A 27,944-nucleotide genomic window follows, 5' to 3' on the forward strand; every position below is an offset into this window, starting at 1 on the left:
TCCTCAAAGAGCCCAACTGTATGTTTGAGACAATGGGACATCTGTTCCGCCACATGCTGGAAAGGGACCTCCTGCATACCCTGTGCCTTCAGGCAGAGTCTGAAGGGGGATGGGGAGGAAGCTTATTACCTTCTGTAATTAGAGCAGAGAACAGAAGGCAGGACCCTCAAATGGCAAGGTCTCCAAACAGGACTTAGTGATAAAGTTACTGAAGTGAGAGTTCATTAACATTAGAGAGTAATTAACATTAGCTTATTTTTGCCTTAGAATTGTGAGATTTAAATGAGAATGGATATGAAAGTATTCTAACCTGTTATATGAATGCTAAGTTTTCCTATTTTATTTTATTTTATTATTTTTTTTGAAACAGAGTCTCGCTTTGTTGCCCAGGCTAGAGTGAGTGCCGTGGCGTCAGCCTAGCTCACAGCAACCTCAAACTCCTGGGCTCAAGCAATCCTACTGCCTCAGCCTCCCGAGTAGCTGGGATAAGTTTTCCTATTTTAAAAAGTGGTTTTAGATACTGATAAACATTATGGGGGAGGGGAAATAGGAATTGAGTTTGAGGGAGGCTCTCTTGCTTATTGTCCAAAGTGCTTATGAGCTGCAAAGGGAATGGTGAGGGACTCAATTTCTGAGACACAGAAGAGCATCTGCTCCATATGGTAAGATGAGGGTTGCCAGATGGGGCAGGTGAGCACATGCTGACAAACAGTAACCACAAGGGACTGGAGACCATGAGATCCCTCGGATAATACACACTGATATGTGTTGGCCAAAACCCACCTCCTTCCAAGGATGGAATCCTGGACCTTCAACCCCACTCTAATCTGTTTGAGCAGCACTGGATTATGCTGTGGTAGGAACAGGAGTTTCTTTTTCTTTTTGTTTTGAGACAGAGTCTCACTCTGTTGCCCAGGCTAGAGTATGGTGGCATCAATCTAGCTCACAGCAACCTCAAACTCCAGGGCTCAAGTGACCCTCGTGCTTCAGCCTCCCAAGTAGCTGGGACTACAGGCATGCGCTACCATGCCTGGCTTATTTTTTCTATACATTTTTAGTTGGCCAATTAGTTTCTATTTTTAGTAGACACAGGGTCTCCCTCTTGCTCAGGCTGGTTTCGAACTCCTGACCTTGAGCGATCCTCTTGCCTTGGCCTCCCAGTGTGCTAGGATTATAGGTGTGAGCCATCGCGCCCGGCTGGGAACAGGAGTTTCTGAATAAGTCAGTTGCTGGCAAGCTTTCCAGGAAATGCTCCAAATCGTTTCACCTCCATAGAAGTTGAGGTGCTTCACTTTCATCCCAAACTACCAGGGAAGCTAACAGACCAGGCATTTATCAATCTGAAAATGTGAACTGTACATTTAAAGTACGTGTTTGGGTTGGGCACACTGGCTCATGCCTGTAACCCCAGCACTTTGGGAGGCCAACCTAGAAGGATCACCTGAGCCCGGATTTGAGAACAGCCTGAACAACATAGCTAGACCCTGTCTCTACAAAAAATACAAAACTTAGCCAAGTGTGGTGGCACATGTCTGTAGTCCCAGCTACTTAGGAGGCTGAGGGAGAAGGATCACACGAGCCCAGGAGTTTGATGCTGCAGTGAGTTATGACGACACCACTGTACACTAACCCAGGCAACAGAGTGAGACCCTGTTTCAAAAAAAAAAAAAGTGTATGTTTATGGTGTGGTGGCTCACACCTGTAATCCCAGCACTTTGGGAGGCCAAGGTGGAAGGATCACTTGAGGCCAGGAGTTCAAGACCAGCCTGGGCAACATAGCAAGACTCCCATCTGTATTAAAAAAAAAAATAAGAAAAATTAGCCAGGCATGGTGGTATATGCCTGTAGTCCTAGCTACTCAGGAGGCTGAGGCAGAAGAATCACTTTGCTTGAGTGATTCAAGCAGGAGTGGGGCTGCAGTGAGCTATGATCACATCACTGCACTCCAGTCTGCACAACACAGCAAGACTCTCTCAAAAAAGAACAAAAAAGAAAGCATGTGTCTGCATGGTGGGTAGGAGTGGAGAAAACCTCATGCAGAAAAATCACAGAGAAGCAAGACATGCATGGCCTTATGCTTGTTTTCTTAACTGAAGGAAACCTAAGTTGAAGTACAGAATAGAGACACAACATCTCGCCTAGGAGATGTTCCTTGGATTGCTCTTATGCTACCAAGTCCAACCAATAAAGAAGACAACAAAGGGGCAAGGGAGGTCCAGGCAGAAGCCCCTCTTACCTCCTGGTCATCGAACTCACAATACTGTAAATTCCACAGCGCCGACATCGTCCTCACACAAGCGTAGGTGTTGTTATAAGCATCTTCACATACACAGTCTGGGAAGCATTGCTGTAGAATATTTAAAAAGTTAAATGAAGACAGTTCTTCCATAGTAACAAATATCTAGTTGCCTACAGGGGCAATCAATTTGGCTCATGCCAGGCATGCAATTTAATAGAAGTTAAAAAAATTTCCACAGAGAGGCCAGTAAATCAAAATAGATGTGAGGCTTTGTTCCTTACTGATGGCTAACTTGATTAAGGTATATGTGGTTGTTCCATGTGTAGACTGCTGCCATCCTTGTCTGCTAATCTCCTGCCAAGAATTATTGTCATGAGCACTGGTAAAACGTATTGCTTGGCAAGAAAAACAAAACAATACTCAAATGAGTCATTTCTAAGGACCATTAGGAACTGTCATTGTAAAAGGTTGCAGAAAAGGCTAAAATGAGCTTTCTGGAATTATTTGCAGATAAATTATTTATGGGTGTTCTTATCACCAGAGCTTAACTCTAGTAAGTTAGAGTTAGCTGACTCTAACTTATTTCTTTACGTCTTCCAAAGGATCTGTTATGCCACTTTTGGCTGGTTCTCTACTATATCATAACACTTTGGTGTTAGGCTTCCATTTGGAGTTGATGCTCCCATTTCTCACTCTCCAAAGGGAGGCCAGTGTGGCTGTCACCACCTTTGTGGCCTGCCTGGCTGCCACTAATGTGAGGCACTCAAGACGGCACAGTTACAGGTTGGAACCCCATCTATTGGATGGCCTAGTAATATCCCTAATAAAAAGAATGGGAGGGGTAGGAAAATGGGGAAGGAGAATTGATAAAGGTAAGAATATGGGCAGATATACGTACTTGTTACATAAATCGAAATAATTCAAAGTGCACATGCTGATGATAGGTCAGCAGCATCATTTTCAGGATTACTGGATTTACCTCTGTCCATCTACTAACCTCCCACAGTAAAGTGACAAATTAGTAGGACTCAAATTAAGGGTTTTGATACTGGACACATCTAAACCAGCACCTTGCTGTGTTGTCAGTGAGAAAGCTGTCTGAGCCAATTCAAGCTGTACTCACAGATACTCCAGGACTCAAGGAAGGACATGTAGGGTCAGTGGCATCACGGCCTTCTCCTTGATATTCCACCAGGATATCTGATCGCCAGGTCAGGTTACTGGCACCTTTCTAGAAAGAAGAGCAAGCGTGGTTTCTGTGAGACATATAGACTATGATAAAGATCACAAAGTTATTTACTCTACTGCTAAAGGGGACTTGAAGGTTAGGACTAACTGCACAGTTCACTCAGTAACTAAAGGGAGTGACTAAATGGGTGCATGTAAAAGATACTGACTATCATGTTTGGCATTTATAGAGTTTTTACAAGCGATGGTCAAATGCCTTCCCCAGACTGTTTCTGTGAAGCAGGTCAGGAATGGAAACTGACAAAGTAGCTAAGCAATAATTGAAGAAGTCACAATGTAAGTTGCCAAAAGTCCAGATTAGAATGAATAATACTGTTTCTATGTCCTATGTAAGAACTGTCCTAAGCTCATATTGAGGAACTTATAACCTAACACACACAAGGACAAGAAAGAAACAAATATTAAACAGGGCTGGGGTGCTAAGGATTATAGCAGGTTCAAAGCACCTTGACGTCAGAATGAAGGTACAGTACAGGCATTAACTCGTTTACTCTTCACTGCACATTAGTGGTGAGGAAGGAAAGCAGCAGTCACATTTGAAATGGGAAAGCTTAAGACAGGCATACGAATGAATGGTGAGAGGAGGCAGATCTAGGAGAAAGAGCAAGTTTTGGATCAAAAGAAAATGAGGCCAGGTGCAGTGGCCCACCGCAGGGAAGCTGGAGTCAGGGGAAAGCTTATCTGTCAGACTTGAGTGAATTTCAAAACCCCCCACCTGGCCGGGCGCTGTGGCTCACGCCTGTAATCCTAGCTCTTGGGAGGCCGAGGCGGGCGGATTGCTCAAGGTCAGGAGTTCAAAACCAGCCTGAGCAAGAGCGAGACCCCGTCTCTACTATAAATAGAAAGAAATTAATTGGCCAACTGATATATATATATATAAAATTAGCCGGGCATGGTGGCGCATGCCTGTAGTCCCAGCTACCCGGGAGGCTGAGGCAGGAGGATCACTCGAGCCCAGGAGTGTGAGGTTGCTGTGAGCTAGGCTGACGCCACGGCACTCACTCTAGCCTGGACAACAAAGCGAGACTCTGTCTCAAAAAAAAAAAAAAAAAAACAAACCCCACCTGAGTGTCACAATGTCCACAGGAGAAAAGAGTATCCAGGAGTATAGATCAATGGTTCTTGAGCTTTGCTGCACATTAAAATCATATTAAAAAGGGCCAGGTTCTATTTCATGCCAATTAAATCAGACTCTCTGGGGGTGGGACCCAGGCATTAATATTTTAGTTTCCCAATTTAACACGTGACCAAGTTTGAGCTCCAGCACTGGAGGGGTCATTAAACTTTTTTTTTTTTTTGAAACAGAGTCTCACTTTGTTGCCCAGGCTAGAGTGAGTGCCGTGGCGTCAGCCTCGCTCACAGCAACCTCAAACTCCTGGGCTCAAGCGATCCTCCTGCCTCAGCCTCCCGAGTAGCTGGGACTACAGCCATGCACCACCAGGCCCGGCTAATTTTTGTATATATTTTCAGTTGGTCAATTAATTTCTTTCTATTTATAGTAGAGACGGGGTCTCGCTCTTGCTCAGGCTGGTTTTGAACTCCTGACCTCGAGCAATCCTCCCGCCTCGGCCTCCCAGAGTGCTAGGATTACAGGCGTGAGCCACCACGCCCGGCCCATAAACTTTTTCTATAAAAGGCTGGAGAGTAAATATTAAGGCTCTGTGGCTATACAGTCTCTCTCACACCTACGCAGCTCTGCTGCTGCTGCAGGAAAGCAGCCATCTGCATGCAATACATAAGTGGGTGACTATGCTGTACTCTAGTATGACTTTATTTACAAAAATAGGGGGTGGGCTGGATTTGGCCCATAGGTTGTAGTTTGCCAACTGCTGGTCCAGCAGAACTTTCTGACTAATGTGTTCTCTATCTGCACTGTACAATGTAATGGCTGCTGAGCTGAGCATGTGTGTGGCTAGTGAAATAAGGAACTGAATTTCATTTAATTTAAATAAATATCCACACATGGCTATTTAACTGCTCTAATCCATTATTAATATTTCATTGGAATAACCTCCAAAAACAAAACATGAACAAGGAAAAGAGCTAAATCTTAAGTGGTACTTCCAGAACTGTGCAGAGAAATTATGTAGGGCATGATTTTTACCCTTAGAGTGAATCAAGTTTTTTTCTAATTAGAAATAAATTTAAAAAGGCACACAATGTAAAACTTGTATGAAGAAAGTTAAAAGATGTAAATTTTCCCTAATCAATCTACAGATTAAATGCAATTCCAACCAAAAGCCAACATTTTCCAGCTAATCCGAAAACCAGATTCTAAAGTTTATATGGGAGAGAGTAGCTAGGGTCCCCATAAAAACAATAAGGAGAGAGGTGTGCTCATACAGATAAAGATTTAATTATACACCTTTATAAGGCAAAATGGTACTGATATAGGGATAGACAGAACCATAGGACAGAAAAGTCAACTGAGTATCTAGAGAGGAAAAAAATGAAACTGAATCCTTGACTCATACCATGAAAGAAAATCAATATGAGATACACTAAGGACTTGAATGTAAGAGGCAAAACTATAAAACAAGTTACATGTATTTTCTTGTATAAATCATATACTATCTAACAATAAATTATAACAGACAAATCATTAAGGGTCACCTACAATTTTATGATCCTGAGATAGTCACCATGAATGGCTAAAACACTTTAGTATTGATCCTTCCAAACTTCTCTATGCTTAGACATATTCACATACATTCTTAATGGGGAAGAGATGCTGTTGTGAAATATCCTTTTCTCCCTCTGGTATGTTGGTAGCATCTTCCCAAGTCACTGCATACAGATCTACATCACTTACTATTGGTTTAATATTCTGCTATTTAATTGTGCCAATTTAATCGATTCTTTACAGGATATCTAGGTTTTTAGTTTTTCTCTATTAATACATGTACATTTTCAGATGGAACTGCCAGATGTGTGTACTCTGAAATGATATGTCTTGTTAAACTGGCCTCCTGATTACACTTCTACAAAAAGTATATGGGTAATTTCCAGGTTCTCAGACTTTTGCAGATTCTAGGATCAATCTTTTAAATCTTTGCCAGTCCACAGATGATAAAAGCCTCCTTCAGTTAAGTATTTCTTTGATTAGCACTGACGTAATCTTTTTGCATTTACTTTGGCCATTTTTAATTCTTCTGTGAGTTGACTGGTTTTTTGGCCCATTTTTCTACTGGGATCAGTCTTTGCTAAGAACTCATATTATGACTAATTGCCCTTTTTCACATATGTTGCAAATGTTTTCCCAATTTGTCACCTGTCTTTACTTAGGGTGAGTGTGTTCTTTGGGGGGGGGGCAGAGAGAGAGGAGGAAAGAGAACTAAATTTCATATGTCGTCCAATCTTTTTTAGAAAATTCTTTCCCACCCCAAGTTCAGAGAAAAATTCTATTTTCTGCCCCCCAATTTTAAAATAGTATAATTTAAGATTTAAATTTTTAAGTCTCTACACAACCTGGAATTTATTTCAGTCTTGGCGCAGGCCTGACGGAGGGCTTCATACTCACCAAAATAGGCAATAAGGACATTCCATCCATCTGTGTCTTATTCAGGCTGTAGCCAGCGATGTCCAAAATAGTAGGACCCAAGTCAATGTTGGCAACGAGCAACTATGAAAATGAGGAAAGAACAATCTAGAACACACTGGTTTCATTTTCCGTTTCTATTTCTACTAAGCTCTCTTCCCTAACCCACTCATGAGACAAACAGCTCTTACTATTACCCTTTGTATAGCCCATACTTACTTTGGTCTTACTGATTCATACATTCAAACATAACTATAACAACTTTAAAAAATAAAGGTTCAAAAAAAAAATAAATAAAGGTTTATAAGGCTTGTAATATAGTGTCCTTGGAAGTTATATGTTTATTCTACCCATACTATTATTGATCAAAACATTCTTAAAAAACTCCTTTTGGATGGTTTTGAGGAGTTTGTACTTAATCATCAGAAAAATGTTGGCCTAATTACTTTATGTGTCTTCTAACTTGATTACTCAGAGAAGTTCACCACTTTTGGACTTCAAATGTACTCCTAACATTTTTGAAAGTCTCAAAAGTTGAATGCTTGCCACCAATGAGGATTATTAGCCATTTTTATCGTTTCTCAAAGTGACAACACTAGTAAAAAAAAAAAAAAAAAAAAGGGTTTGCAATAGACTGTAAAGGCTGCAGAAAACTTATTCAAACAATGTGTCAATAAAAGTTTTCTTAGGCTGGGAGCAGTGGCTCATGTCTGTAATCCTATGCACTCTGGGAGGTGGAGGCAGGAGGATCACATGAGGCCAGAAGTTTGAGACCAGCCTGAGCAAGAGCAAGACCCCACCTCTACAAAAAATAGAACGTGTGGTGGCATGCATCTGTAGTCCCAGCTACTTAGGAGGCTGAAGCAGGAGGATTGCTTGAGCCCAGGAGTTTGAGGTTGCAATGAGCTATGATAAAGTCACTGCCTTCTAGCCCAGGCTATAGCCAGCGAGATTCTGTCTCCAAATAAAACAAGTTTCCTTAAAGAACATAAAACTTAGATTTTTTAAAAAAAACAAACATTCTAAAAACTAAACATAAAAAATAAAAACTAAAACATAAACTAAAAACTAAACATAAAAAACATTCTAAAAACTAAAGACACTGTCCTGCACTTAAACCTTGATTTATTTCCTTGGTTTATTAGACTATTTTCCTTCTGAATGCAATGCCTCTACAGAACCTAAATCAGCATAGTACAATAGAAATACAAGGGGGCCACACATGTAACTTAAAATTGCCTAATAAGCCACATTAAAGTAAAAAGAAACAGGTGAGATGCACTGTATATATTTAACCCAATATGTAAACATATCTGAATATTAGTACTTCAGCACATAATATTTCAACATGTAAACAATACAAAAAAATTAATTAAATTTTACTTTTTTTTGAACCAAGTCTTTGGAATCTGGTGTTTTATAATTATAAAAGATCTCACTTTAGAATATCCGCATTTCAAGTGCTCAGCAGCCACAAGTGGCTGGTGGCTACTGCAGTGGACAGTGCAGACCTCAACAGAACCTAAGCATAGGCCTAGAAGTCACTTGGTCACAGGCTTGAAAAGCCTTAGAGTTATAAAGACAATCCATCAGGGAAACAAAGGGAAGTGAGAAAAATTGGGAGCAAAGTTTACTGAACAGCCACTCTGTGCCAGGTATTTAATGTTTACTCTCATTTACTCCTTACCACAATACAAAGCCGCAGTAGTTCCCCCATTTTAGTCTTTAAAATTGTTGGGAAAATTTAGGTCATCTTAGGAAAGGCCAGATATTTAAAAAAAATAAAAAGAGAGAAAGAGAGACATATATTAACTAATACTGACATTTTTAATTTAAAAATAAAACCAAGGTGGCTCACGCCTGTAATCCTAGTACTCTGGGAGTGTGAGGTGGGCAGATCGTTTGAGCTCAGGAGTTTGAGACCAGCCTGAGCAAGGGCGAGACCCTGTCACTACTAAAAATAGAAAGAAATTAGCTGAACAACTAAAAAAATATATATATAAAAATTAGCCAGGCATGGTGGCGCATGCTTGTAGTCCCAACTACTCGGGAAGCTGAGGCAGGAGGATCACTTGAGCCCAGGAGTTTGAGGTTGCTGTGAGCTAGGCTGATGCCATGGCACTGTAGCCCAGGCAACAGAGTGAGACTCTGTCTCAAATATATATATATATAAATAAATAAATAAAACCAAAAGTATAGATATGAAAGGCAAGAAAACATCTTCAGAGCATTGTGCATCAGGGGCCAGGTTTCCTGACTAGGATGGCTCTTAGAGGTCAGAGTGATGTACATCTTGACTCTGAATCAATTAGCATTAACTCTGCAGCTGTCAGAAATTACCATTTGGTGGCCTACAATGCAGGGGAAAGGCAATCCATATGTTACTGAGGAAAAAAGAAAGCACAAAAACTATGCCTCCAGAGATTATGCAAGACCCACTGTTACAGATAGCTTTCCTAGTTCCAAGTGCCCCAGGCAAACTGAGCAGCTTGGAATACAGACAGACATCAACGCTGAGTGTGAAAATGTAAGCGATCATGGCAGAAAAGGAGAGAAAAAAGGAGACACGATCTCCAGAATTAGATCAACACAACGAGGCATCCAGACCCTGAAGGGTGACTAACAGATCTTCATTGATGTCCCCAGCATGAATTAACTGACGCCAATTCCACCTGTACCATTAACATGTCCAAGGCAATTTTATAAGAACAAGGGGGCTGGGCATGGTGGCATGAAACTATAGTCCCAGCAACTTGGGAGGCATAAGTGGGAGGATCGCTTGAACCCAGGGCAACATAATAAGATCCTGTCTCAAAAAAAAAGAAAAAAAGAAAAAGAAAAAGAACCAGGGGAGGCTCTAATGGCCTTTTGCTCTATGGAAAGAAAGGTCTGTAAGTTCCAGTATAACTCAAGAGTCACTAAGATTCTACACAAGTACTATAAACACATACCACCCCAGGACTCTTTCTTCCCAGATATCTACAATTATCACAGCTTCCCTAAAAAAGATGGAAAAATTCTCTCCTCTTTTTATTTGATTATGAAGCAGAGAGTCTCAAAATAAGTATACTATATCAGGAGATGCGAGACTTTTAGTGGATACCAAGTATAAATGAAGAATTAAAGAGAGAATTATACCTACCTCTGGTTTTTACATAACCAAGAGTTAGAATGGAATCTGTGGACCCATCACTGTAATAATTTCTAGAAACATTCAAGTTTTAGGATATTGCTTTTACTACTAAGTATAACTTAAAAATTCATTTATGGATTGGAATAGAAAAAGCTTTGAGCAAACCAAAAGTAACTTATTTCATAAATCATACTCTCTCAGTTTGAACATGCTCTTAGGATTTAAGGACTTAATATTCTGATCAAACAGAGGTTCCTAGAAAACTGGGACATGAAATCAAGGGGTAGCACATGCATTGAACATGCTTATTTTTAGCTCTAGATGACAGTGCTACATAATTACTAAAAAGGACAAGGTGCCAATGGGCTCTCAGAAGAACGTATCAGGTTCCCAAACAGACACTCAAGTCCTGATGTTAAAGAATTCATGTAGGGGTACTAAAGAAAGGCTCTAAACATACCAGAAAGCGCCCCAAATCCATTTAGCAAAAAAGCGCTGCAACTGCATGAGAAAGCAGAAAATCCCCCACAACCTGGGCTGTTTCAGCTGGATTTGTCTCTCAGCCCCAACAGTTTCCTACTTTCACAAGCAGGGAAAACGAGGCAACAGGCAACGTTCCTGACTCCCAATTCAGTTCTATTACTCCTGGACTAATTCTAGTTTTCCTACTTTTCCTTACTCGAACTTCTACCACCATTCTACCACCAACTTCTACCATTTAGCAGAACTTCTATCACCAAATCGAAAGCTGGATTAATTTCTAGCCAGAGGAGAAAACACTGACAGTCAATCTTCGGCATCCCACACGTGACCTGCCTCTGCTCTCCCAGACAGTCGACACATAGCTAAGTCCACCAGTCAGTTAAATGTGCGCTGCTCTGGCTGTCAGGCTGTTGACAGCTCAGCTCATTATGCCCCACTCACCACCCTGTGCCACTGACACAGAATGCCTGGCACTGAGACAGCTGTGCTGCCAACACATGATCAATCACCCACTGTCTCTGACATTCTTGAGCTAGAGGAAAGCTGGGGCACTCCATACTTCTCAAACTACATCTGCCAGCACAGCAGTATTAAAAACCATGGATTTTGAAAAGAGACACAATTAATTTTCAGTCCCTATTCTGCCACTTACTATGTGACCTTGGAAAACCCATTCAACCAAAATGGATGTCCCCCAGTGTATGTTAGGGGCCAGGTATCTAAGTTTAGATAGTTCCTTTTTTCTAGGACATCCTAGAGTATAAAAGATAAAACCGGATAGGGTGTGATGAGTGGGAGGCCAGCTGGGAACATTTAGGAGGGGCATCTACCCCAGGTGCGTGCAGAAGTCCAAAGTGACTTCTCAGAGGGGAAACCCTTCTTTGCAATTTTAGCTTACTTGTATTTGCTCAGTTTCTTTGGTCTCATAGAGCTGGGAATGAAATTGTGATATCCGGAAGGAGAGAAGACACAACTAGCACCCGAGTGTTAGAGGACGGTGTTTTGGATCAAAGTGCCCATGATCTCTAGGAACAAAATGCCTCAGTGCTAGGTCCTGAGTTTGGAAAAACGACATCAAAACCAAACAGAAACAATAACAGGAGAATGTGGTACATTATGACAGTTCTAGGAGGAGAACCAGGAAAGCAACAAAGCATTAGTAAGAAAGAATCCTGTACAGGGAGAGGCTAAATCTCAAAGGACGTGTTTTCGATAGCCCTACCCTCAAAGTGAGGTCAGACCAGCAGCAGACCAATGGAGAATCGGAATCTGCATTTTAGCAAGATCCCCGGGGGATCCACAAACACAGCAAAGCCTGAGGAGCTCTGCTCTACAGTACAGTGGGCCTCAAACCAGGCAGCCTCTCAGAATCACCTGTAAACTTCAAGAAAGAAAAAAGGCAAATGCTGGGTCCCTGGTTCTACATGAAGTGAGTCAATCAGAATCTTTCTGGATGTTGCTCAAGCACATACCATTCTTCTTCTTCATAATTTCAGAGGGTGATTTTGATGAGCAATCTCTGTTTAGTCACTGCTCCAGGACGAAGTAAAATCTAGTCTTGAAAGACAAAGAAAAGCTATGCGTGGTGATGTGATATGTATGTATGGGGTGGGGGGTAAAAAGGTAATAAGGTAGTGGGGAGTGAAAAAGAAAAAAAAAGGAATCACTGCTTCCAAGGCTCATAAATATACCTAAAAGATCATACACTGATGAGCCTTCACCCTCACAGGAAGAGAAACGTAACCAGTCTCCTCTCAGGACGAGTAGCCTTATTTTCTCAGGCAAGTGTCCACCTGTACACCGCACCAGCTTGTTAGGCACCTACCTTGCTTGTCTGATTTGGTTTAATCCCAGGCCCCCGAACCAACAGTGGAACTTTGATATCAAACTCATACAGCTGTCGCTTGTCTATTGGCAAAGAAAACTGTCCTGAAAACAAAACACAGAGAGTAAAGATGGAGCCAAGAATTGGTCATATTAATTTCATTCATTTTAACAAGAGCAAAAACTCAACTCTGTTCTACTAATTCTGATATTTTAACAGAAAGCTTAAGTTTGCCTGAGTCTCTTATTATTACAAGGCAGGAAAACGAATGAGATCGTTTCTAAATAAATGAGTAGAAGGGAATCCCTGGTCTATGATAGGACAAACAGAGCAAAAATAATGACTGGAAAGTACCAACACAAAAACACATACAGATTTAATGCATGATACCCAATCTGCTCACAACTGAATGAGGGTACTCCACAAACTGCCAAATAACAGAACAAAAACATTTATCCTGCTTTTCCTGAAGCAACTGAATTTTAAGATAAGCAAATAATTGATGAGGGGAAATTCTTCTCTGAGGAATTCAAGCTAACAGACACAAAAGAAAGGACAGGATTATGAAGTCAACGTTTTGCAATTTCTAAGGGAATAATGGATTTATGCAACAATCATCAATGGAATGACAGAAGGGCTCATAGGAAAGGTTTAGGCTGAAACCACCTCAGCCATCAATCAACACTAGCAGCCTGTCGCCATGGGCCTTGTGACATGGCACAATAGGAAGCACACAGCAGCAGCAATGAGGGAGCATTCTTGCCTGAAAATGAAATTTCTATCAAGTCCCTAATCTAACTACTAATCCATAGGAAATACTAAGTAGTAATAAACAAGTTAAAGCAGAACAAGATAGCAATTAGCCAAATTCAGAATACCTTTTAAAGGACAAAAGACTGACTTTTCCTAGTAAATCAGTGGCAAATCATAGACTTAGGAGACATAAAAGCTAAAGGTAGTATGTGCACTTCATCCGGATCTTGATACATTATGAGCAAGTCAGATGCACAATCGGGTGCTGATGTATGAAATTACATGTTTGGGAGTCGCTTCAAAACTTTCTAGACCGGGCGCCGTGGCTCATGCCTGTAATCCTAGCATGTAGCACAGGCCTATTTGAGTTGATCTGGGAGGCTGAGGCAGGAGGATCGCTCGAGATCAGGAGTTCAAGATCAGCCTGAGCAAGAGTGAGACCCCATCTCTACTAAAAAACATAGAAAAGAAATTAGCCAGATAACTAAAAATATATAGAAAAAAATTAGCTGGGCATGGTGGTGCATGCCTATAGTCCCAGCTACTCGGAGGCTGAGGCAGGAGGATTGCTTGAGCCCAGGAGTTTGAGGTTGCTGTGAACTAGGCTGATGCCATGGTACTCTAGCCTGGGCAACAGAGTGAGACTCTGTCTCAAAAAAAAAAACAAAAAACACCAACAAAAAAAAACCCCAAAAAACAACTTTCTAGCAAAAAAGGAAAAACACAGGGAGGGTAGGAAGAACTGAAAAGACTGGCCATGTGCTGCTGAAAATCTAAGCTGGAAAAGGAGGGTTATTTTACTGGCCTCTAATTTCTTTAAAAATATATACAATAATACACTAAATGTCTATATCAATCTGCTCCTATACAAGCAAGCCTCAGATTAATTCCATTTAAAATAAAATTTATAGATAGAGAAAGAAGAAAGCATTTAATTACACAAGGTCCAAGTAGAAAGGATGAAAGTCAAGGACACATAGCTGATTCATACTGTAACTTTGAAACAACACCCCCAAAAATAATTCTGCAATGTAGTAAGAGTTTTTCCTCCAAGGCAACCTTCTCTTGGTCTTGCTGTCTGGAATGTCTTCCATGAAGTTGCCTCCAACCCATCAAGTTCCTGCTCTGCTGCAGTTCTTAGCATAGCATGTAATTTCGTATATGAAACAGCAAATAATGAAACCTGGTTTCTCCGTGTGGGAATGATGTGGCTCTCTAATGAGAGGGTGCTGAGGGGAAGACCCTCCCTCCGCATGTCCACGGCTGTAAAGGACTAGAACTCCCTGCCAGGGCTGCTGATTGGGTGAAAGAGCAAAGATATGCTCTCAACGGCCAGAGGAGTACCCAACCCTGCCTCTTACCTGTGTGATAGCCATTGTCTGAGGTATAAAAGATGTAAGTGTTGCTGAGCTCCCCAGTGAACTCCAATCTCTTGATCAATTTCTCCACAAGGTCATCAACTGAGAGCAGAGTTTGCCACCTGGATGTGAACGGAGGGTGGAAAAGGGACTTCAGGGGCAATGGCTGAGCTATCACTATCTCACTAAAAAGGCAAAAAAAAAGACCCCCCTATCCCCCCACAAACTCAAAACCAATCTCCCCCAAAACTCAAATCCCAAATCTGTTGCCCAGACCCCCCCAAGGGAAAACACACATCAGAAAATTCCAGAGGGCAATTAATTCATTCCAAAGTTAACTGCTTCCAAAGAAATAAACTAGGCTTTTTATAACCAGTTATCTTTATTTTTCATTGCCACTAGCAATGAGAGTAGAGGCAATCAGAAGAGAGAGTTGTCAATTAAGTACAAAATACTACAGATCAACTTGGATAGGCCTGTGCTACAAAGAGTTTAATACTCTAAATGAGGGGTTGACTATAACCCATGGGCCAAAGCTTGCCTGCTGTCTGTTTTTATAAAGTTTTATTGGAACACAGCCATGCTCATTCACTTACATATTGTCTATGGCTGCTTTTGTGCTTCAAAGGCAGAGTTGAGTAGTTGTGACAAAGAATATATGGCCTGCAAGCCTATAATGTTTACTATCTGGCCCTTTACAGAAAAAGTTTGCTGATCCCTGGTCTAAATACTTCCTACAAGAAAGTAATGGATTTTTAAAAATTTACTTAAGAGAACTCTTGAAAATTCCAAACAGCAAAGGCAAATATTTTGCTCTAGTCTAAGCTTTTGGGCCTTTTGTCAAATATTTGGGCTTATCTTTTACCAAGTGATCTTTTCTTTAAACATAGGAAAAAAAATTTCTACCCAACAGTTCAAGTCTGCAGTACTCTATTTGTTGTTGTTATATCAGAACATTATAGGGGTACAAATGCTTTGGTCACATAAATTGCCTTTGCATCACCTGAGTCAAAAACTACAAGTGTGTCCATTGCAATACTCTTTAACAAGTCTTAAAAATAGATGGTTTCATTAGTCCTAGGGTCCAAAGGCCACCTCATGCACCTGAGTGTAAAAGAATTCTGTTTTTGAGGCAACAGATGCCTCATCAAAGCATCTCTCAGACTTGCTTCCCTCTGTTTTTGTTTCAAAGACAACAATGTGGTCCAGCTCCCTGGGCATGAGCTGACTGGGAGGGTCCTTAAAGCCACTCAGATTGAGAAAGCAGCAGCAGCTCTTACCTTTTCCTAAATGCATTATCTAAAAACTGTATTGAAGAATTAGTCATTGGAGTCTTGGCTTGCCTAATTAACCAGTGCTTGTTCTAAAATTTAGAAGAAAAAAAATGTTAACACCAAGTCACCACAGTCCAATAAACTAGTGGATTACTAGAGTAGAAAATAAATAGGATCATTTCATTCATACTTTAGCAAAAAGGAACTAATTGGACCCTATTTAGCAATATCAGACCTTTTCTCCCTTCCCTGTATTCCTAAAAAAGAAATTTCTGCATATTAGCTCTATCATTCTTCAGCTTCCCACCACCTTCTTCTTAATTTTGTCTAATAAGTTATCATTCTATTACCCTCTATTTTCCTCTCCAAGATATTGATCAACTTAGATCCTTGGGAAAAATCCCATAACAGCAATTTCCTAAAACTTCAAGTCCAAATCTAGAGAGTGTTTCCATTTAAATAAAAAAGTCATAGTTTTAAAAACAAAAACATTCCCATATACCATTAATTCTCTCCTCTCTAGTCACAAAACCCTACGCCACCATCTCCTAAACTAGGTTCCTCAAAGTGCTCTTTAGCTGATAAGTTTGAGAAATGCTATGATGGCATATTTTCCTGCTGGAAATTCACATCAGAACATGAATAACCGAGAAGTTCTGCAGTAGACTGACTTATTTAATCCCAAGTTTCCAAACTTAACTTGGTCATCGGAATGACTACTAACTTCTTTGGGAGCATAGCTTGAGAATAGCCCTATAATTTAAAACCCAGTTCACTCAGCTTTAAAATCATATTTAATAAGCACATACCTACAATGTGCCAGGGAGTGTGCTAAGTTTTCCTCTGTACTTGTCATACAGTAGTTGAATGAGGGATCATATTTCCCACTTTAGAGGGAAAAAATGAAGCTGAACATCTTATTCATTGTCAGGTCACTGAGCTAGAAAATATTAGTGCTGAGTCTGACTTTAAGACTCATTCTTTTTTTTTTTTTTTGAGACAGAGTCTCGCTTGTTGCCCAGGCTAGAGTGAGTGCCGTGGCGTCAGCCTAGCTCACAGCAACCTCAAACTCCTGGGCTCAAGCAATCCTTCTGCCTCAGCCTCCCGAGTAGCTGGGACTACAGGCATGCGCCACCATGCCCGGCTAATTTTATATATATATATATAAGTTGGCCAATTAATTTCTTTCTATTTATAGTAGAGACGGGGTCTTGCTCTTGCTCAGGCTGGTTTCGAACTCCTGACCTCGAGCAATCCGCCCGCCTCAGCCTCCCAGAGTGCTAGGATTACAGGCGTGAGCCACTGCGCCCGGCTAAGACTCATTCTTTATACAACCTTACAAGCAATTACAATTTGGGGGTAACAGGCTTAAGGCAGTGGAGGCCTTTTGCCTTTGAACCAAGACTGCCTATACTCTGTGCCAAGGGAAATATAAGTATTGGCACATGAGGCAAATACTTAGGTTGTTATGGCTTTTAATTATGTCCCTCGCTTGGGTTCACTTTTCCATTCAACTTCTCTCCCCAAACATGCTGCACAGTGTCACCCTCTGCTGCCCATGCCCTGAGCTAGTGAGGGCCATCTAGAGGCTACTGCAGGCCAGCTCAGTCCCCAGGCATATGTCTCAGCCTCAGCCAGGAGAAAGGAGGGTCAACACAGAGCTCACCAGGACAGCCTGAGTAATATTCTTGTCATTGGGAAAGATGGTATTTCTTTACCATTCCCTGTGGACTCTCCGGCTGCTCACTGGATGTATAACCTTATCTGCACTTGAGAAGCAAAAGTTTATACTATCTGTTGTACTAGGGACAGGTGTAATTACCTCCAGAAGATTGTGGAAAGAAAACCCACTACAAAGCTCAAAGGCTTCCTGACAACTATATTCCAGAGTTAATTATATTATGTATGGTTGAATTCAAGGGTCAGAGGACACTACCGTTCCATGGATGTTGAAGTTCTTGTTTCTTGGTGCAAGGACGTTCTGGAAACTCTTCTGGTACTGAGGTGCAGCTGTCCAAGGCGAATGAGGCGCTGGAGTGGCAATCATCATGAAGAAGGGCTCAGAGTTGGACTTGTAGTCCAGGAAGTCCAAGGAGACATTAGCCTGACACATACAAAGATTTGTCATCTCCTACCCTACTCAATAGTTGAGTACTTAATAGATGAATGTCCTCTGGTGAGCAGAGACTCCAGGGTCACATCAGCTTTTAATCTTAGCATGTGATCTTATGTCACAGTCATTTGCAAGCATGTTGTTGAAACATATATATTTGGTTTTTATGTAATACTCAAAATACAAAATTGAAAAGCATACCATCATAAGAGAGCAACTGATGATTTTACATGATCTAGAAATTATGTCTCTCTCAAGGAAAGAAATAGTAATTTGGCCATTTTAGTATCCACTTTCATTAATGGAGCTTAGAGTATATACACTTGATGCCTTAAAGAATATAAAAAGTCAATTTAATTCCAAAAAGTGGGTAAGGTAGACTAAGTTACCTTACCCTTATGAAAATATATAGAAAGATGTCATATATTATTCCAGCTGAAGTAGCTAACCCAAACAAATAACGTTACATCCAAATACATCCCACTAGGGCTTTCATGTATATGGACTTACATTTTTCATTTGCTTATCAGAAGATACTTCATTTTATTTTATTTTTTAAGAGTACTGTGGTACTACCATGTTTCCCCAAACATAAGACAGGGTCTTACATTTATTTTCTCAAGAAGACTCCCTAGGGTTCATTTTCAGGGGATGTGTTAATTTTTTTAAGTACGGTACAAGTGATCTCTCTGGGCTCAGTAGGAGATTGCTTGCTGAAGCTTTTCCCCTATCCCCTGGTGTTTGTGAGGGGTGAGAAAGGCCCACAGTGCTGAGTAAAATGGCAGCCACAGCTTTCCTTCTTCCCCCTGGGGACACACAGAAAACCACACTTTCCTTCTCCCCCCTGGGGACACACAATACCTAAAGCTGAGCATCTGGCTCCTCACTTCACTGAGGAGACTTTCCCCTCAAAGCCTCAGCTTGCAGCATGCACAGGGAGCCAACCTTGTTGGTGGGGCTGCCCATCTTCTTTACGCCTCCATGACAAAATGCATGGGTTGTGCAGCTATGCTGCGTAGCCACGCCCATCACTAGGTCTTATTTTTGGGCTAGGGCTTATATTGCTCAAATGCTTAGAAATCCTGCTAGGGCTTATTTTATGGGTAGGTCTTATTTTGGGGGGAACACGGTATCACAGCTGTAACCTTGAACTCCTGGCCTCAAGCGATTCTCCTGCCTTGGCCTCCCAAAGTGCTGGGATTACAGGCATGAGCCGCTGTGCCCTGCCTGGGACATACTTGAGGAAGATGAAAGCACTCTATGTAATGCTGTTTTTCAGTGTTCTAGTTGATTTACATCTCCATTTATTCCCAACACTAATTCAAAACATACTGACTGTATCTATTTCCTATCACTCTCCCACCTACCTAACTTTATTCCAGTCTCATCAGTTTCCTTGTGGTTTCTCAAATATGCCAGTCATGCTCTTGCCTCAGGGTCCTCACACTTATTGTTCCCTCTGCCTGTGGCATTCTTTCCTCTGATCTGCACAGCTCACTCTCACCTCCTTCAGGTTTCTGCTTAAATGTTACCTGAGTAATCCCATACCCTGCCTTATTCTCTGATGATCATCCAGTGAGGCAACAAATGAAGGTATTTATATATACATGGCATACATAAAGTCTGCCACTAGGAAATTACCTTCCACAGAATCAGGGACTTTGCTTCATTTACTGCTAAACACCTGCTCTACAAGGTGCTGAACTATTTGGTGAATGAATGCTCTGCGGAAGGTTACCACTAGAAATCCCTCAGGGCAGGAAAGTCACTAACAATTCACCTGATTTCAGTAATTTTTATACACAAATACACAATGCCCAAAGAACCCCAATGTCTCTATCCTTCCATCCCCATGACGGGGCTTGTGAAACTACCATCTTGTAGCTTGTGAGTAAAACTGGAGTCAAGAGTAGGAACTCCTACCAAGTAAAACCTCTACAAAGTAATCTCTACCACTGTAGAGATTAATCTTCAGAAAAGGGATTTGCTGCTGGAATTCTGAGAAAATTAGATCTGAGCCTGGCTGATACACAAACAAAAATACTCTTGGGAGGTTTTTTTTTTTTGACACAGTCTCCCTTTGTTGCCCAGGCTACAGTGAGTGCTGTGGCATCAGCCTAGCTCACAGCAACCTCAAACTCCTGGGCTCAAGCAATCCTTCTGCCTCAGCCTCCCGAGTAGCTGGGACTACAGGCATGAGCCACCATGCCTGGCTAATTTTTTTTATACATATTAGTTGGCCAATTAATTTCTTTCTATTTATAGTAGAGACGGGGTCTTGCTCTTGCTCAGGCTGGTTTCGAACTCCTGACCTCGAGCAATCCGCCTGCCTCAGCCTCCCAGAGTGCTAGGATTACAGGCGTGAGCCACTGCGCCCAGCCCTCTCGGGGATTTTTTTTTTTTTTTTTTTTTGAGACAGAGTCTCACTTTGTTGTCCAGGCTAGAGTGAGTGCCGTGGCGTCAGCCTAGCTCACAGCAACCTCAAACTCCTGGGCTTGAGTGATCCTTCTGCCTCAGCCTCCCGAGTAGCTGGGACTACAGGCATGCGCCACCATGCCCAGCTAATTTTTTATATATATATCAGTTGGCCAATTAATTTCTTTCTATTTATAGTAGAGACGGGGTCTCGCTCTTGCTCAGGCTGGTTTTGAACTCCTGACCTTGAGCAATCCGCCCGCCTCGGCCTCCCAAGAGCTAGGATTACAGGCGTGAGCCACAGCGCCCGGCCTCCTCTCGGGGATTTTTAATCAGCTGGAAATACTCTTTGGCAGTTAGACCAAGTTATCATGCATTTACATTATCCAACACAAACAAATAAGACTATAGGTTTTCTAGGGTTTTCACATATGATGGAAGAGTTTTCAATCATATGTGAACCAAACATACAAGGACCGAGATGCAGAGCTTTAGCAACTCACCAAAACATCTGTCAAGTAGTCTACACTGTAGTTTTCACCATGCTTCCGTGCCTTCCCATTGATAGAGAGGGTATAATTATAGTATTTAGAATTCTTTTCCTATGAAAAAGAGGAAAGTAAAATTTGTTAGGAGGTCAGTATACAATATTAAAGTCTGAATTCATGCTGTGTTAAACACTCTGTTTAAACAGTGATAAAACATAAAAAAAGGTAATGACTCAATATTGAATTGGATCTTTTTGATCAGGGTTTTATTAAAGACTGTTTCAGTAATATGTTCTATTTTAAAACCTACATTGCTAAACCTTGTGTAATGCAGGAAAAACATCCCAGAAAGGAGTAACTCACAAGTCAATAGACTTTCTTTTAAGGAGATAAAATTGCTAGTTGTAAAACAAAGTTATGTGAATGTCAGAGCTACATCAGAGAGTAAACATATCGTGCATCTGCAGGGCTGTGTGTAATTGTCACTGACTTCAAGAATCACTTACCAAAGCATACCAATAACTCCAGCCCAGAGGAACATGTTCTAGTCCACCTGCACCCGGGGCTCCATACTGGGGGGGGGAAAAAGACAAGTAGGACATTAGAAGTCCTTAGAAATGACCAGACCAGAAAGAAACAGGAAACTTTTGTAATTTCTTTTATACCAGGGCCTGAAACATAGTAGCTGCTCAATTTTCCCAAATAAACTAATCAAAAAGTAAACTCTATAATCCTAGGAACTTTTAAAAAAGCAAGAGTTGGCAAACTAAAGCCACTGAGCTGAATCTGGCCTGACAACTGTTTTGTATGACCAGCAAGGTAAGAATTTTAACCATTGAAAAATATAAAAACCACCGAAAAATCAACTATTTTGTGAAATGTGACAATTACATAAAATTTAAATTCTGGTGATTATATAGAAAGTTTTATTGGAACACAGCCACGCTCATTCATTTATGTAGTCTGTGATGGCTTTCATCATGACTACAGTGGCAGAGAGGAATAGTCAAAACAGAGACACATGGCCTGCAAAGCCTAAAATGTGGCCTAGCCCACATGGCCCATTCATGGGGTGAGCACAGACTGAATAGTTTAACTAACCTTGTAACTAAAAATAGCCAAAATATTCAGACTATGAGCTATCACCCTATTACAGGCTGAGTATCCCAAACCCGAAAACCTGAAATATTTTGAGTGATGACATGCCACTCAAAGGAAGTGTTCATTGGAGCATTTTGTATTTTCAAATGTAGAATGCTCAACTAGTAAGTATAATGCAATTATTCTAAAATCTATAAAAATCTGTAATCTCAAACGTTTCTGTTCCCAAGCATTTTGGATAAGGGATACTCAATCTGTATCAGTTGTTCTGCTGATGAAATCTACTTCTGGAGCTTAATTTATCTGATGAGATGAATGAGTAAAGAGACCATAGGATGATCCCACTTTATCCTGACAAGGTCTCTGATTGCCCATTTAAAGTTGACTTTAATCCCTGAAAACTAAATCTTTGAACTCTAATTCTCTCCTAATTTTATATATACGTTAGATGACCTACAATATGCAAAGTAGTATAAGTTCTCTTTATGACTCATAGCCCCAACCCAATAACCTAATGTCCATACTTTCTATTCCTCATGATTCTTTTCAAACTGACTCATCTTCCTTCAAACCCACAAGGTTGCAAGTTCCCCTAATTACTGGGGGGGGGGGAGGAATTAACAGAAAATTCAGATCAGATATTAAGATTTCTAGTAACTACAAATAAAGTGTATAAGAAAATGTACATCTTCTCTTTGCCTTATATCTCAAGTTTTAATATAAGATCTAACCCCAAACACTCCCAAACACACTACTTCATTTAAGCGTGGACTTTGAAGTATCCCTCCATCCAGCTTTATAATGCCTCTTGATGATCATATATGCTTTAATGACCTGAGTGTGCCATGCTCTGGATGCTTTCCGATTATCACCAATCTCTCTATAGTGCCTTCTTACTTTTCAGGTTAGAAAATGAGATATATTACAAATTTTGCAAATGCCATAAAAAAAAAAAAAGAAAATGAGATATAAGCACTAAGTTGTTATAATTCAGAAAAGACTGTAAGAAATCTGAAGAAAGATTCTAAGAGGAAAAAATTCTTCACTTTGATCCTGATAAAGGGGAAATGGAAACAAAGACAGCATGACAGCCACATGATAAGCAGAATTCCTGAAGAAAAAAAAATACACCAGATAGCAGCAGTCTTAGGATAATTTTTAAATAAATACTCCCAGGTCTGTTGGAAGGAAAGACTAACTTCAGTACTCAAACCATGTAAACATGTTTATGTAAGTTAGTTCCTGTTTAATGGGCAGATTTGGAAGAAACAACATATACCAAAAACCCTTTAACATGAATTGATACCAATGAAAAAATTAACATGACTTATATTAATTCATATTTAAAAAGCTATCATAAAAAAAGGAATAGACCATTTGACATACCTCATTTAAATATTTCCCTGCAAAAAAGGTTTGATAACCACACATTGATCTGAGAATTGCTGGGAAAGTATTTGGTTCTTGGATCTTCTGCCAAGACTGACTACTGCAGTTTCCCTCTAAAGTGTTGTTAACAACGCCATGATTATGTGGATACTTCCCTGTCAGGATACTGGCTCTGCTGGGGCAGCAAAGAGCACTTGGCACATACTACAAAGGGAAGAGAACAAAAAAGACAAAGTTACACAAGAAAGATGGATTTTTCATCATTTCTAAAGAGAATAAAGAAAGCTGCTCAATATGCTAACTTCAAATTTTTAGTTTCTCATGGAATATAGATTTTCTTTACACATGACATACTTCAGAGCTGATCTAAATCACACAGTAGAGACGTGAAAGCAGGTAAAACAAACCAAGAGCACAGATTTCTTTTTCAGTTGGTTTTTTCCTGCAGGATAACGTAATAGTAACTCTAGTCTCATCTAGTCTCATGCCAAAGAAATAATATTTAATATGCAAGAAGCACAGCGCTGGTCTTAACAAAACATAAAGAATACTACTTGAATCTAGTGTAACTGAGAATCGGAGTTTCATTCTGAGGCTGATCTGTAGCTTTATGCATTTCCTGTATCACTTTACACACTGGACACAGACTTTTTTCTCTATTCTAATTACATTTCCATTAGTTACTGTCATCTATAGATTTTTCCCATTTAACCAAATAATATTTGTATACATCACCAAGCCACTTCACAGAAAGGAAATACTAGTTCATACTCATGCCAGCATGAAAGTCATTCAAGTATACACTCATGCCAAAATGAGGTGTTATCCCTTTTAAATACTTAGCATTTTTTTGGCCTTTCAAATTAGGTTTGGCATTTTTAAATACTGGTGAGAATGAATGTTCTCCACATGTGTACTGACCAATTGTGTTTATGTGAATCGTTTGTTCATGTGCTTTGCTCATCTTTTCCTCCTGGGCTGTTGTTGGCCTCTTGTTATGTAAGATTTAAGGAAGGATTTGGTCATGTTACAAATATACTTCTCATTTTTACTTTTGTCTCTTAATTTTATTAGACATTTGACTTCTGCAATTTTTACATTGGCAGCTCTTAAATTCTTTTCTCTTTTTCTTTTCTGATCAATTTTATGGACAGAACCACACTGGTTACTATACCTTCATGTTACATTTTAGTATCTCTGGTAGGGCACTTTCTTCCTTTAAAAATTACCTTGATTGTTCTTATTTATCATTCTGGATAACTTTTGGAATCATGTAAATGGAGTCTAAAAACATCCTGTTAAGATTCCAATTAGAATAAACATTTTATGTATCTTCTCACAGAAAATGATGTGCATATCTACATATCAAGTACTTTTATCACTCACAGAGTTTTGTAACTTAATTTACATAGGTCTTAACCATTTCTGGCCACCACCAGTTATTCCTAGAGACTTTATATTTTGCTGCTATTATGAATGGGATCTTTTATCTACCCTCCACCTTCTATTTCTCTAATTGGTCATATGGAAGAAAGTTATTAACTCTTTTCATCTCTACCTTACTGAAGTCTATTAATTTAAAAAGTTTTTCAACAATTCTATGTTTCCTAGATAGAAAATCCAAACTAGCAGAAATAATTTTTTTTTTTGCCAATAACCTTATCTCTTATTTCCATAAGAGTTAAGGCAATGACTAAATAGTCCATAACATTAAATGAGATATTAGGCCCCTGTGTCATTCCTAATAATGCTTTAAGTAAGTATAAGGTGTGCTATTTGTTTGAAATATTCATAATAGGATGTATTCTTCTAACAGTTTAATAAATTATCAGGAAAAGATGCTAAAATTTTAGAGGACTTTCAAGTGTCTATTAGGATGAACATTTAATTTTCCTTCTTTCAACTACTGATATGTTGGTAGACAATATAATAACAACATGTAGTACTTGCTATAAGTCAGGCACTGATATAAGCACTTTACGTATTATCAACTCATTTAACCTCACGACAACCATGTATGAGGTAGATTCGAGTACCCTCATTTATAAGTGGGGAAAACAAGAGCCATAGAGTCCCACAGCTAGAAAAGCAGCAGAGACGGTATTCAGAATAGGCAGCCTGGCTCCAGAACTGTGCTCTCAAGCACGATACCATGCTACCGTTTAGTGGATCTCCTGATAATAAGGCACCCTCCATTCCTAGACTACCACTTACTTGGTTACGCACATGGTTCTTGAATGTGAATTAATATTTTATTTTGGACCTTTACATCTATATTTTTGTATATTCATGTTATATATATATATTTTGGTGCCATTTGTTAGGTTTGGCTATCAGGGTTAAATAGGCTTTTACCACAGAACAGTTTACATAGAATAAGTGTTACTTGATTTTTTTTTTTTCCCCTAAAGAGACTGGGTCCTGTTATGTTGTCCATACTGGACATGAACTCCTGGGTTCAAGTGATCTTCCCACCTCAGCTTCCCAGGTAGTTGGGACTATAGGCACATGCCACCGAACTCAGCTAAATGTTACTTGATTCTTATAACCCATTTTCAAATCTCAAAACAGTAAGGTTTTAAATTAAATTCTCTAGTTCTGAGTTGCAGAACAGCCTGGTTTAGAAGATACCTGCAATTAATCTTCAATTGATAAGTAATATTTCAATTAAAAGAGTCTGTATCACATTAAATAAAATCCTTTGTTCAGATCAGGCACTTAACTAGGAAAAGAAAAACCACACAGATTATACCAGATTCCTCTTAGAATACAAACACAGTTAAAGTCTAACAAAATTAAATTAGCCTCAAAACTTACAGCACTGGAGAAAGTCATCCCCATATCTCCAATGAGAGCCTTGGTTTTCTTTAGTGGTGTCTGTAAAAGTAAGGAATTATCTGTTAAATATCTGATAAATTAAAACACACATCAGGATGCATGTTTTGTTACATCTTAATCTTTTGCTCCCAAATGGTCAGCTCCACCTGACACTAAGCAACAGCCAAGAGAGTCCTGTATGTTTCTGGAGAGGAACCAAACAGGTTCGGTTATAGTCACCTGCATCCTGTGCAAAAGTGCAGGGGGCCATAATGCTCACAGCAAAGGAAAGTTCACAGCTGATGCTGTAATTCCAGCAATGCTGACTTCGATGTAATGAAATGTTGGTGCCCTTTTGTTTATCACCAACACCCTTACAAGGTAGATAGAGTGGACCTATCTATCTCTATGAATTCATCTTTAAAAGCAGGACGTGAAAAATGACGTGAAAGGAGCCTTTCTCCCTTTAAAACAGAAATAAGATGACACCTAGGATTCTGAAAGCCAGACAAGGGCCCAGGGCTCAGAGACTGACTCAAATCTCACACTCAGTGATGGAGCCCAGACACAGACTTTTCCACTCCCAGCTTGCTGCCCTCTGCACAAGACCAACCACCACCTCAGGAGAAGGACTTGAACAAGGTGGCAAGCAGGACTTGAACCAGGTGGCAAGCAGAAAGATCAAGTAAAAGGCTAGTCAGAAATTACCATGTTTATATCCTTGCTTTTCATCTTTTGTTCAAAATCTAGGATCCTGACAAGTACAGAGGACAATTAACTTCACCCCAGAGGGAGAATAAAAGTATGAAGTTTTTAAATATAAATAAAAGGAACACTAGTAATCTTTATTCAGATTCCAGACAGCAAAATGCACCACTGAAGAGGCCCATTTTAATTGTATTATCAGTCAATTCATGATGATTCTGAAATACTTTTGAATTCTAAGACCTTACTGAATGCAGTTTTAAGTATGTTTTGTTGTGTAATAATTCCTTAAAGATCAATAATCCAAATATATAACGAGGTTAAAGAGAGCCTCATTTTTGATAATGTATAAATTACTTTCCCCCACTGTTTTATATTGGTAGTAGAAAACATAAGGAACCCCATAAGCTCGAAAGGATGAGAATTCTAACATATGCAAGAAAAGCTTTGCTAATTTCATGAGTAGATCCATAAGAGGCTGCCAGGAGACACAAGAGATGTAGAAGGTCTTTGCCAACTTTCAGAAGCAATGTCACCAGCCATGCTCTCCTCAAAACATCACTGAGTGCCATCCTCAGGAAAAGAAACCTGGGCTGAATGAAATAATAGTTTGACAAAGAACCTGAGTTATCATGAGCAGTGGTCCCTAACTTTGACATCAGGAACCTGTTTTGTGGAAGACAGTTTTGCCATGGATGGTGGGGAGGGGGTGGAATTTAGATTTTAGTCTAAGTCAAAAAGAAGTCTACATTAACAACCGTAATCTTTATACTGCTAATAGTATAGTATAAATGACAACCATAATCTGTGCTTAATCAAACAAGTCCAGGCCAGGCAAGGAGGGAGGATTGCTCAAGGTCAGGAGTTTGAGACCAGCCTGAGCAAGAGCAAGACCCCGTCTCTACTAAAAATAGAAAGAAATTAATTGGCCAACTAAAAATATATAGAAAAACTTAGCTGGGCATGGTGGCACATGCCTGTAGTTCCAGCTACTCAGGAGGCTGAGGAAGAAGGATTGCTTGAGCCCAAGAGTTTGAGGTTGCTGTGAGCTAGGCTGACACCACT

At 40.1% G+C, this 27,944-nt stretch overlaps 1 protein-coding gene across 1 annotated transcript in view; it reads right to left on the reverse strand.

Moving 5' to 3' along the window:
- GNS (glucosamine (N-acetyl)-6-sulfatase) overlaps positions 1-27,944 on the reverse strand; it is a 38,532-nt gene that overhangs the window by 6,362 nt on the left and 4,226 nt on the right. Inside the window, exons 2-12 of the mRNA XM_012782392.2 lie at positions 26,175-26,234; positions 23,355-23,561; positions 21,374-21,439; positions 20,883-20,981; positions 17,788-17,955; positions 15,858-15,940; positions 14,581-14,699; positions 12,467-12,570; positions 7,008-7,109; positions 3,363-3,470; positions 2,237-2,347 (exon numbers count right to left, since the gene is read on the reverse strand). Coding sequence (XP_012637846.1) covers positions 2,237-2,347; positions 3,363-3,470; positions 7,008-7,109; positions 12,467-12,570; positions 14,581-14,699; positions 15,858-15,940; positions 17,788-17,955; positions 20,883-20,981; positions 21,374-21,439; positions 23,355-23,561; positions 26,175-26,234 — 1,227 coding nt within the window. The remainder of the gene's footprint in view (positions 1-2,236; positions 2,348-3,362; positions 3,471-7,007; positions 7,110-12,466; positions 12,571-14,580; positions 14,700-15,857; positions 15,941-17,787; positions 17,956-20,882; positions 20,982-21,373; positions 21,440-23,354; positions 23,562-26,174; positions 26,235-27,944) is intronic.

Source organism: Microcebus murinus, chromosome 10, assembly GCF_040939455.1.
Source record: "Microcebus murinus isolate Inina chromosome 10, M.murinus_Inina_mat1.0, whole genome shotgun sequence".
Lineage (NCBI taxonomy): Eukaryota > Metazoa > Chordata > Mammalia > Primates > Cheirogaleidae > Microcebus > Microcebus murinus.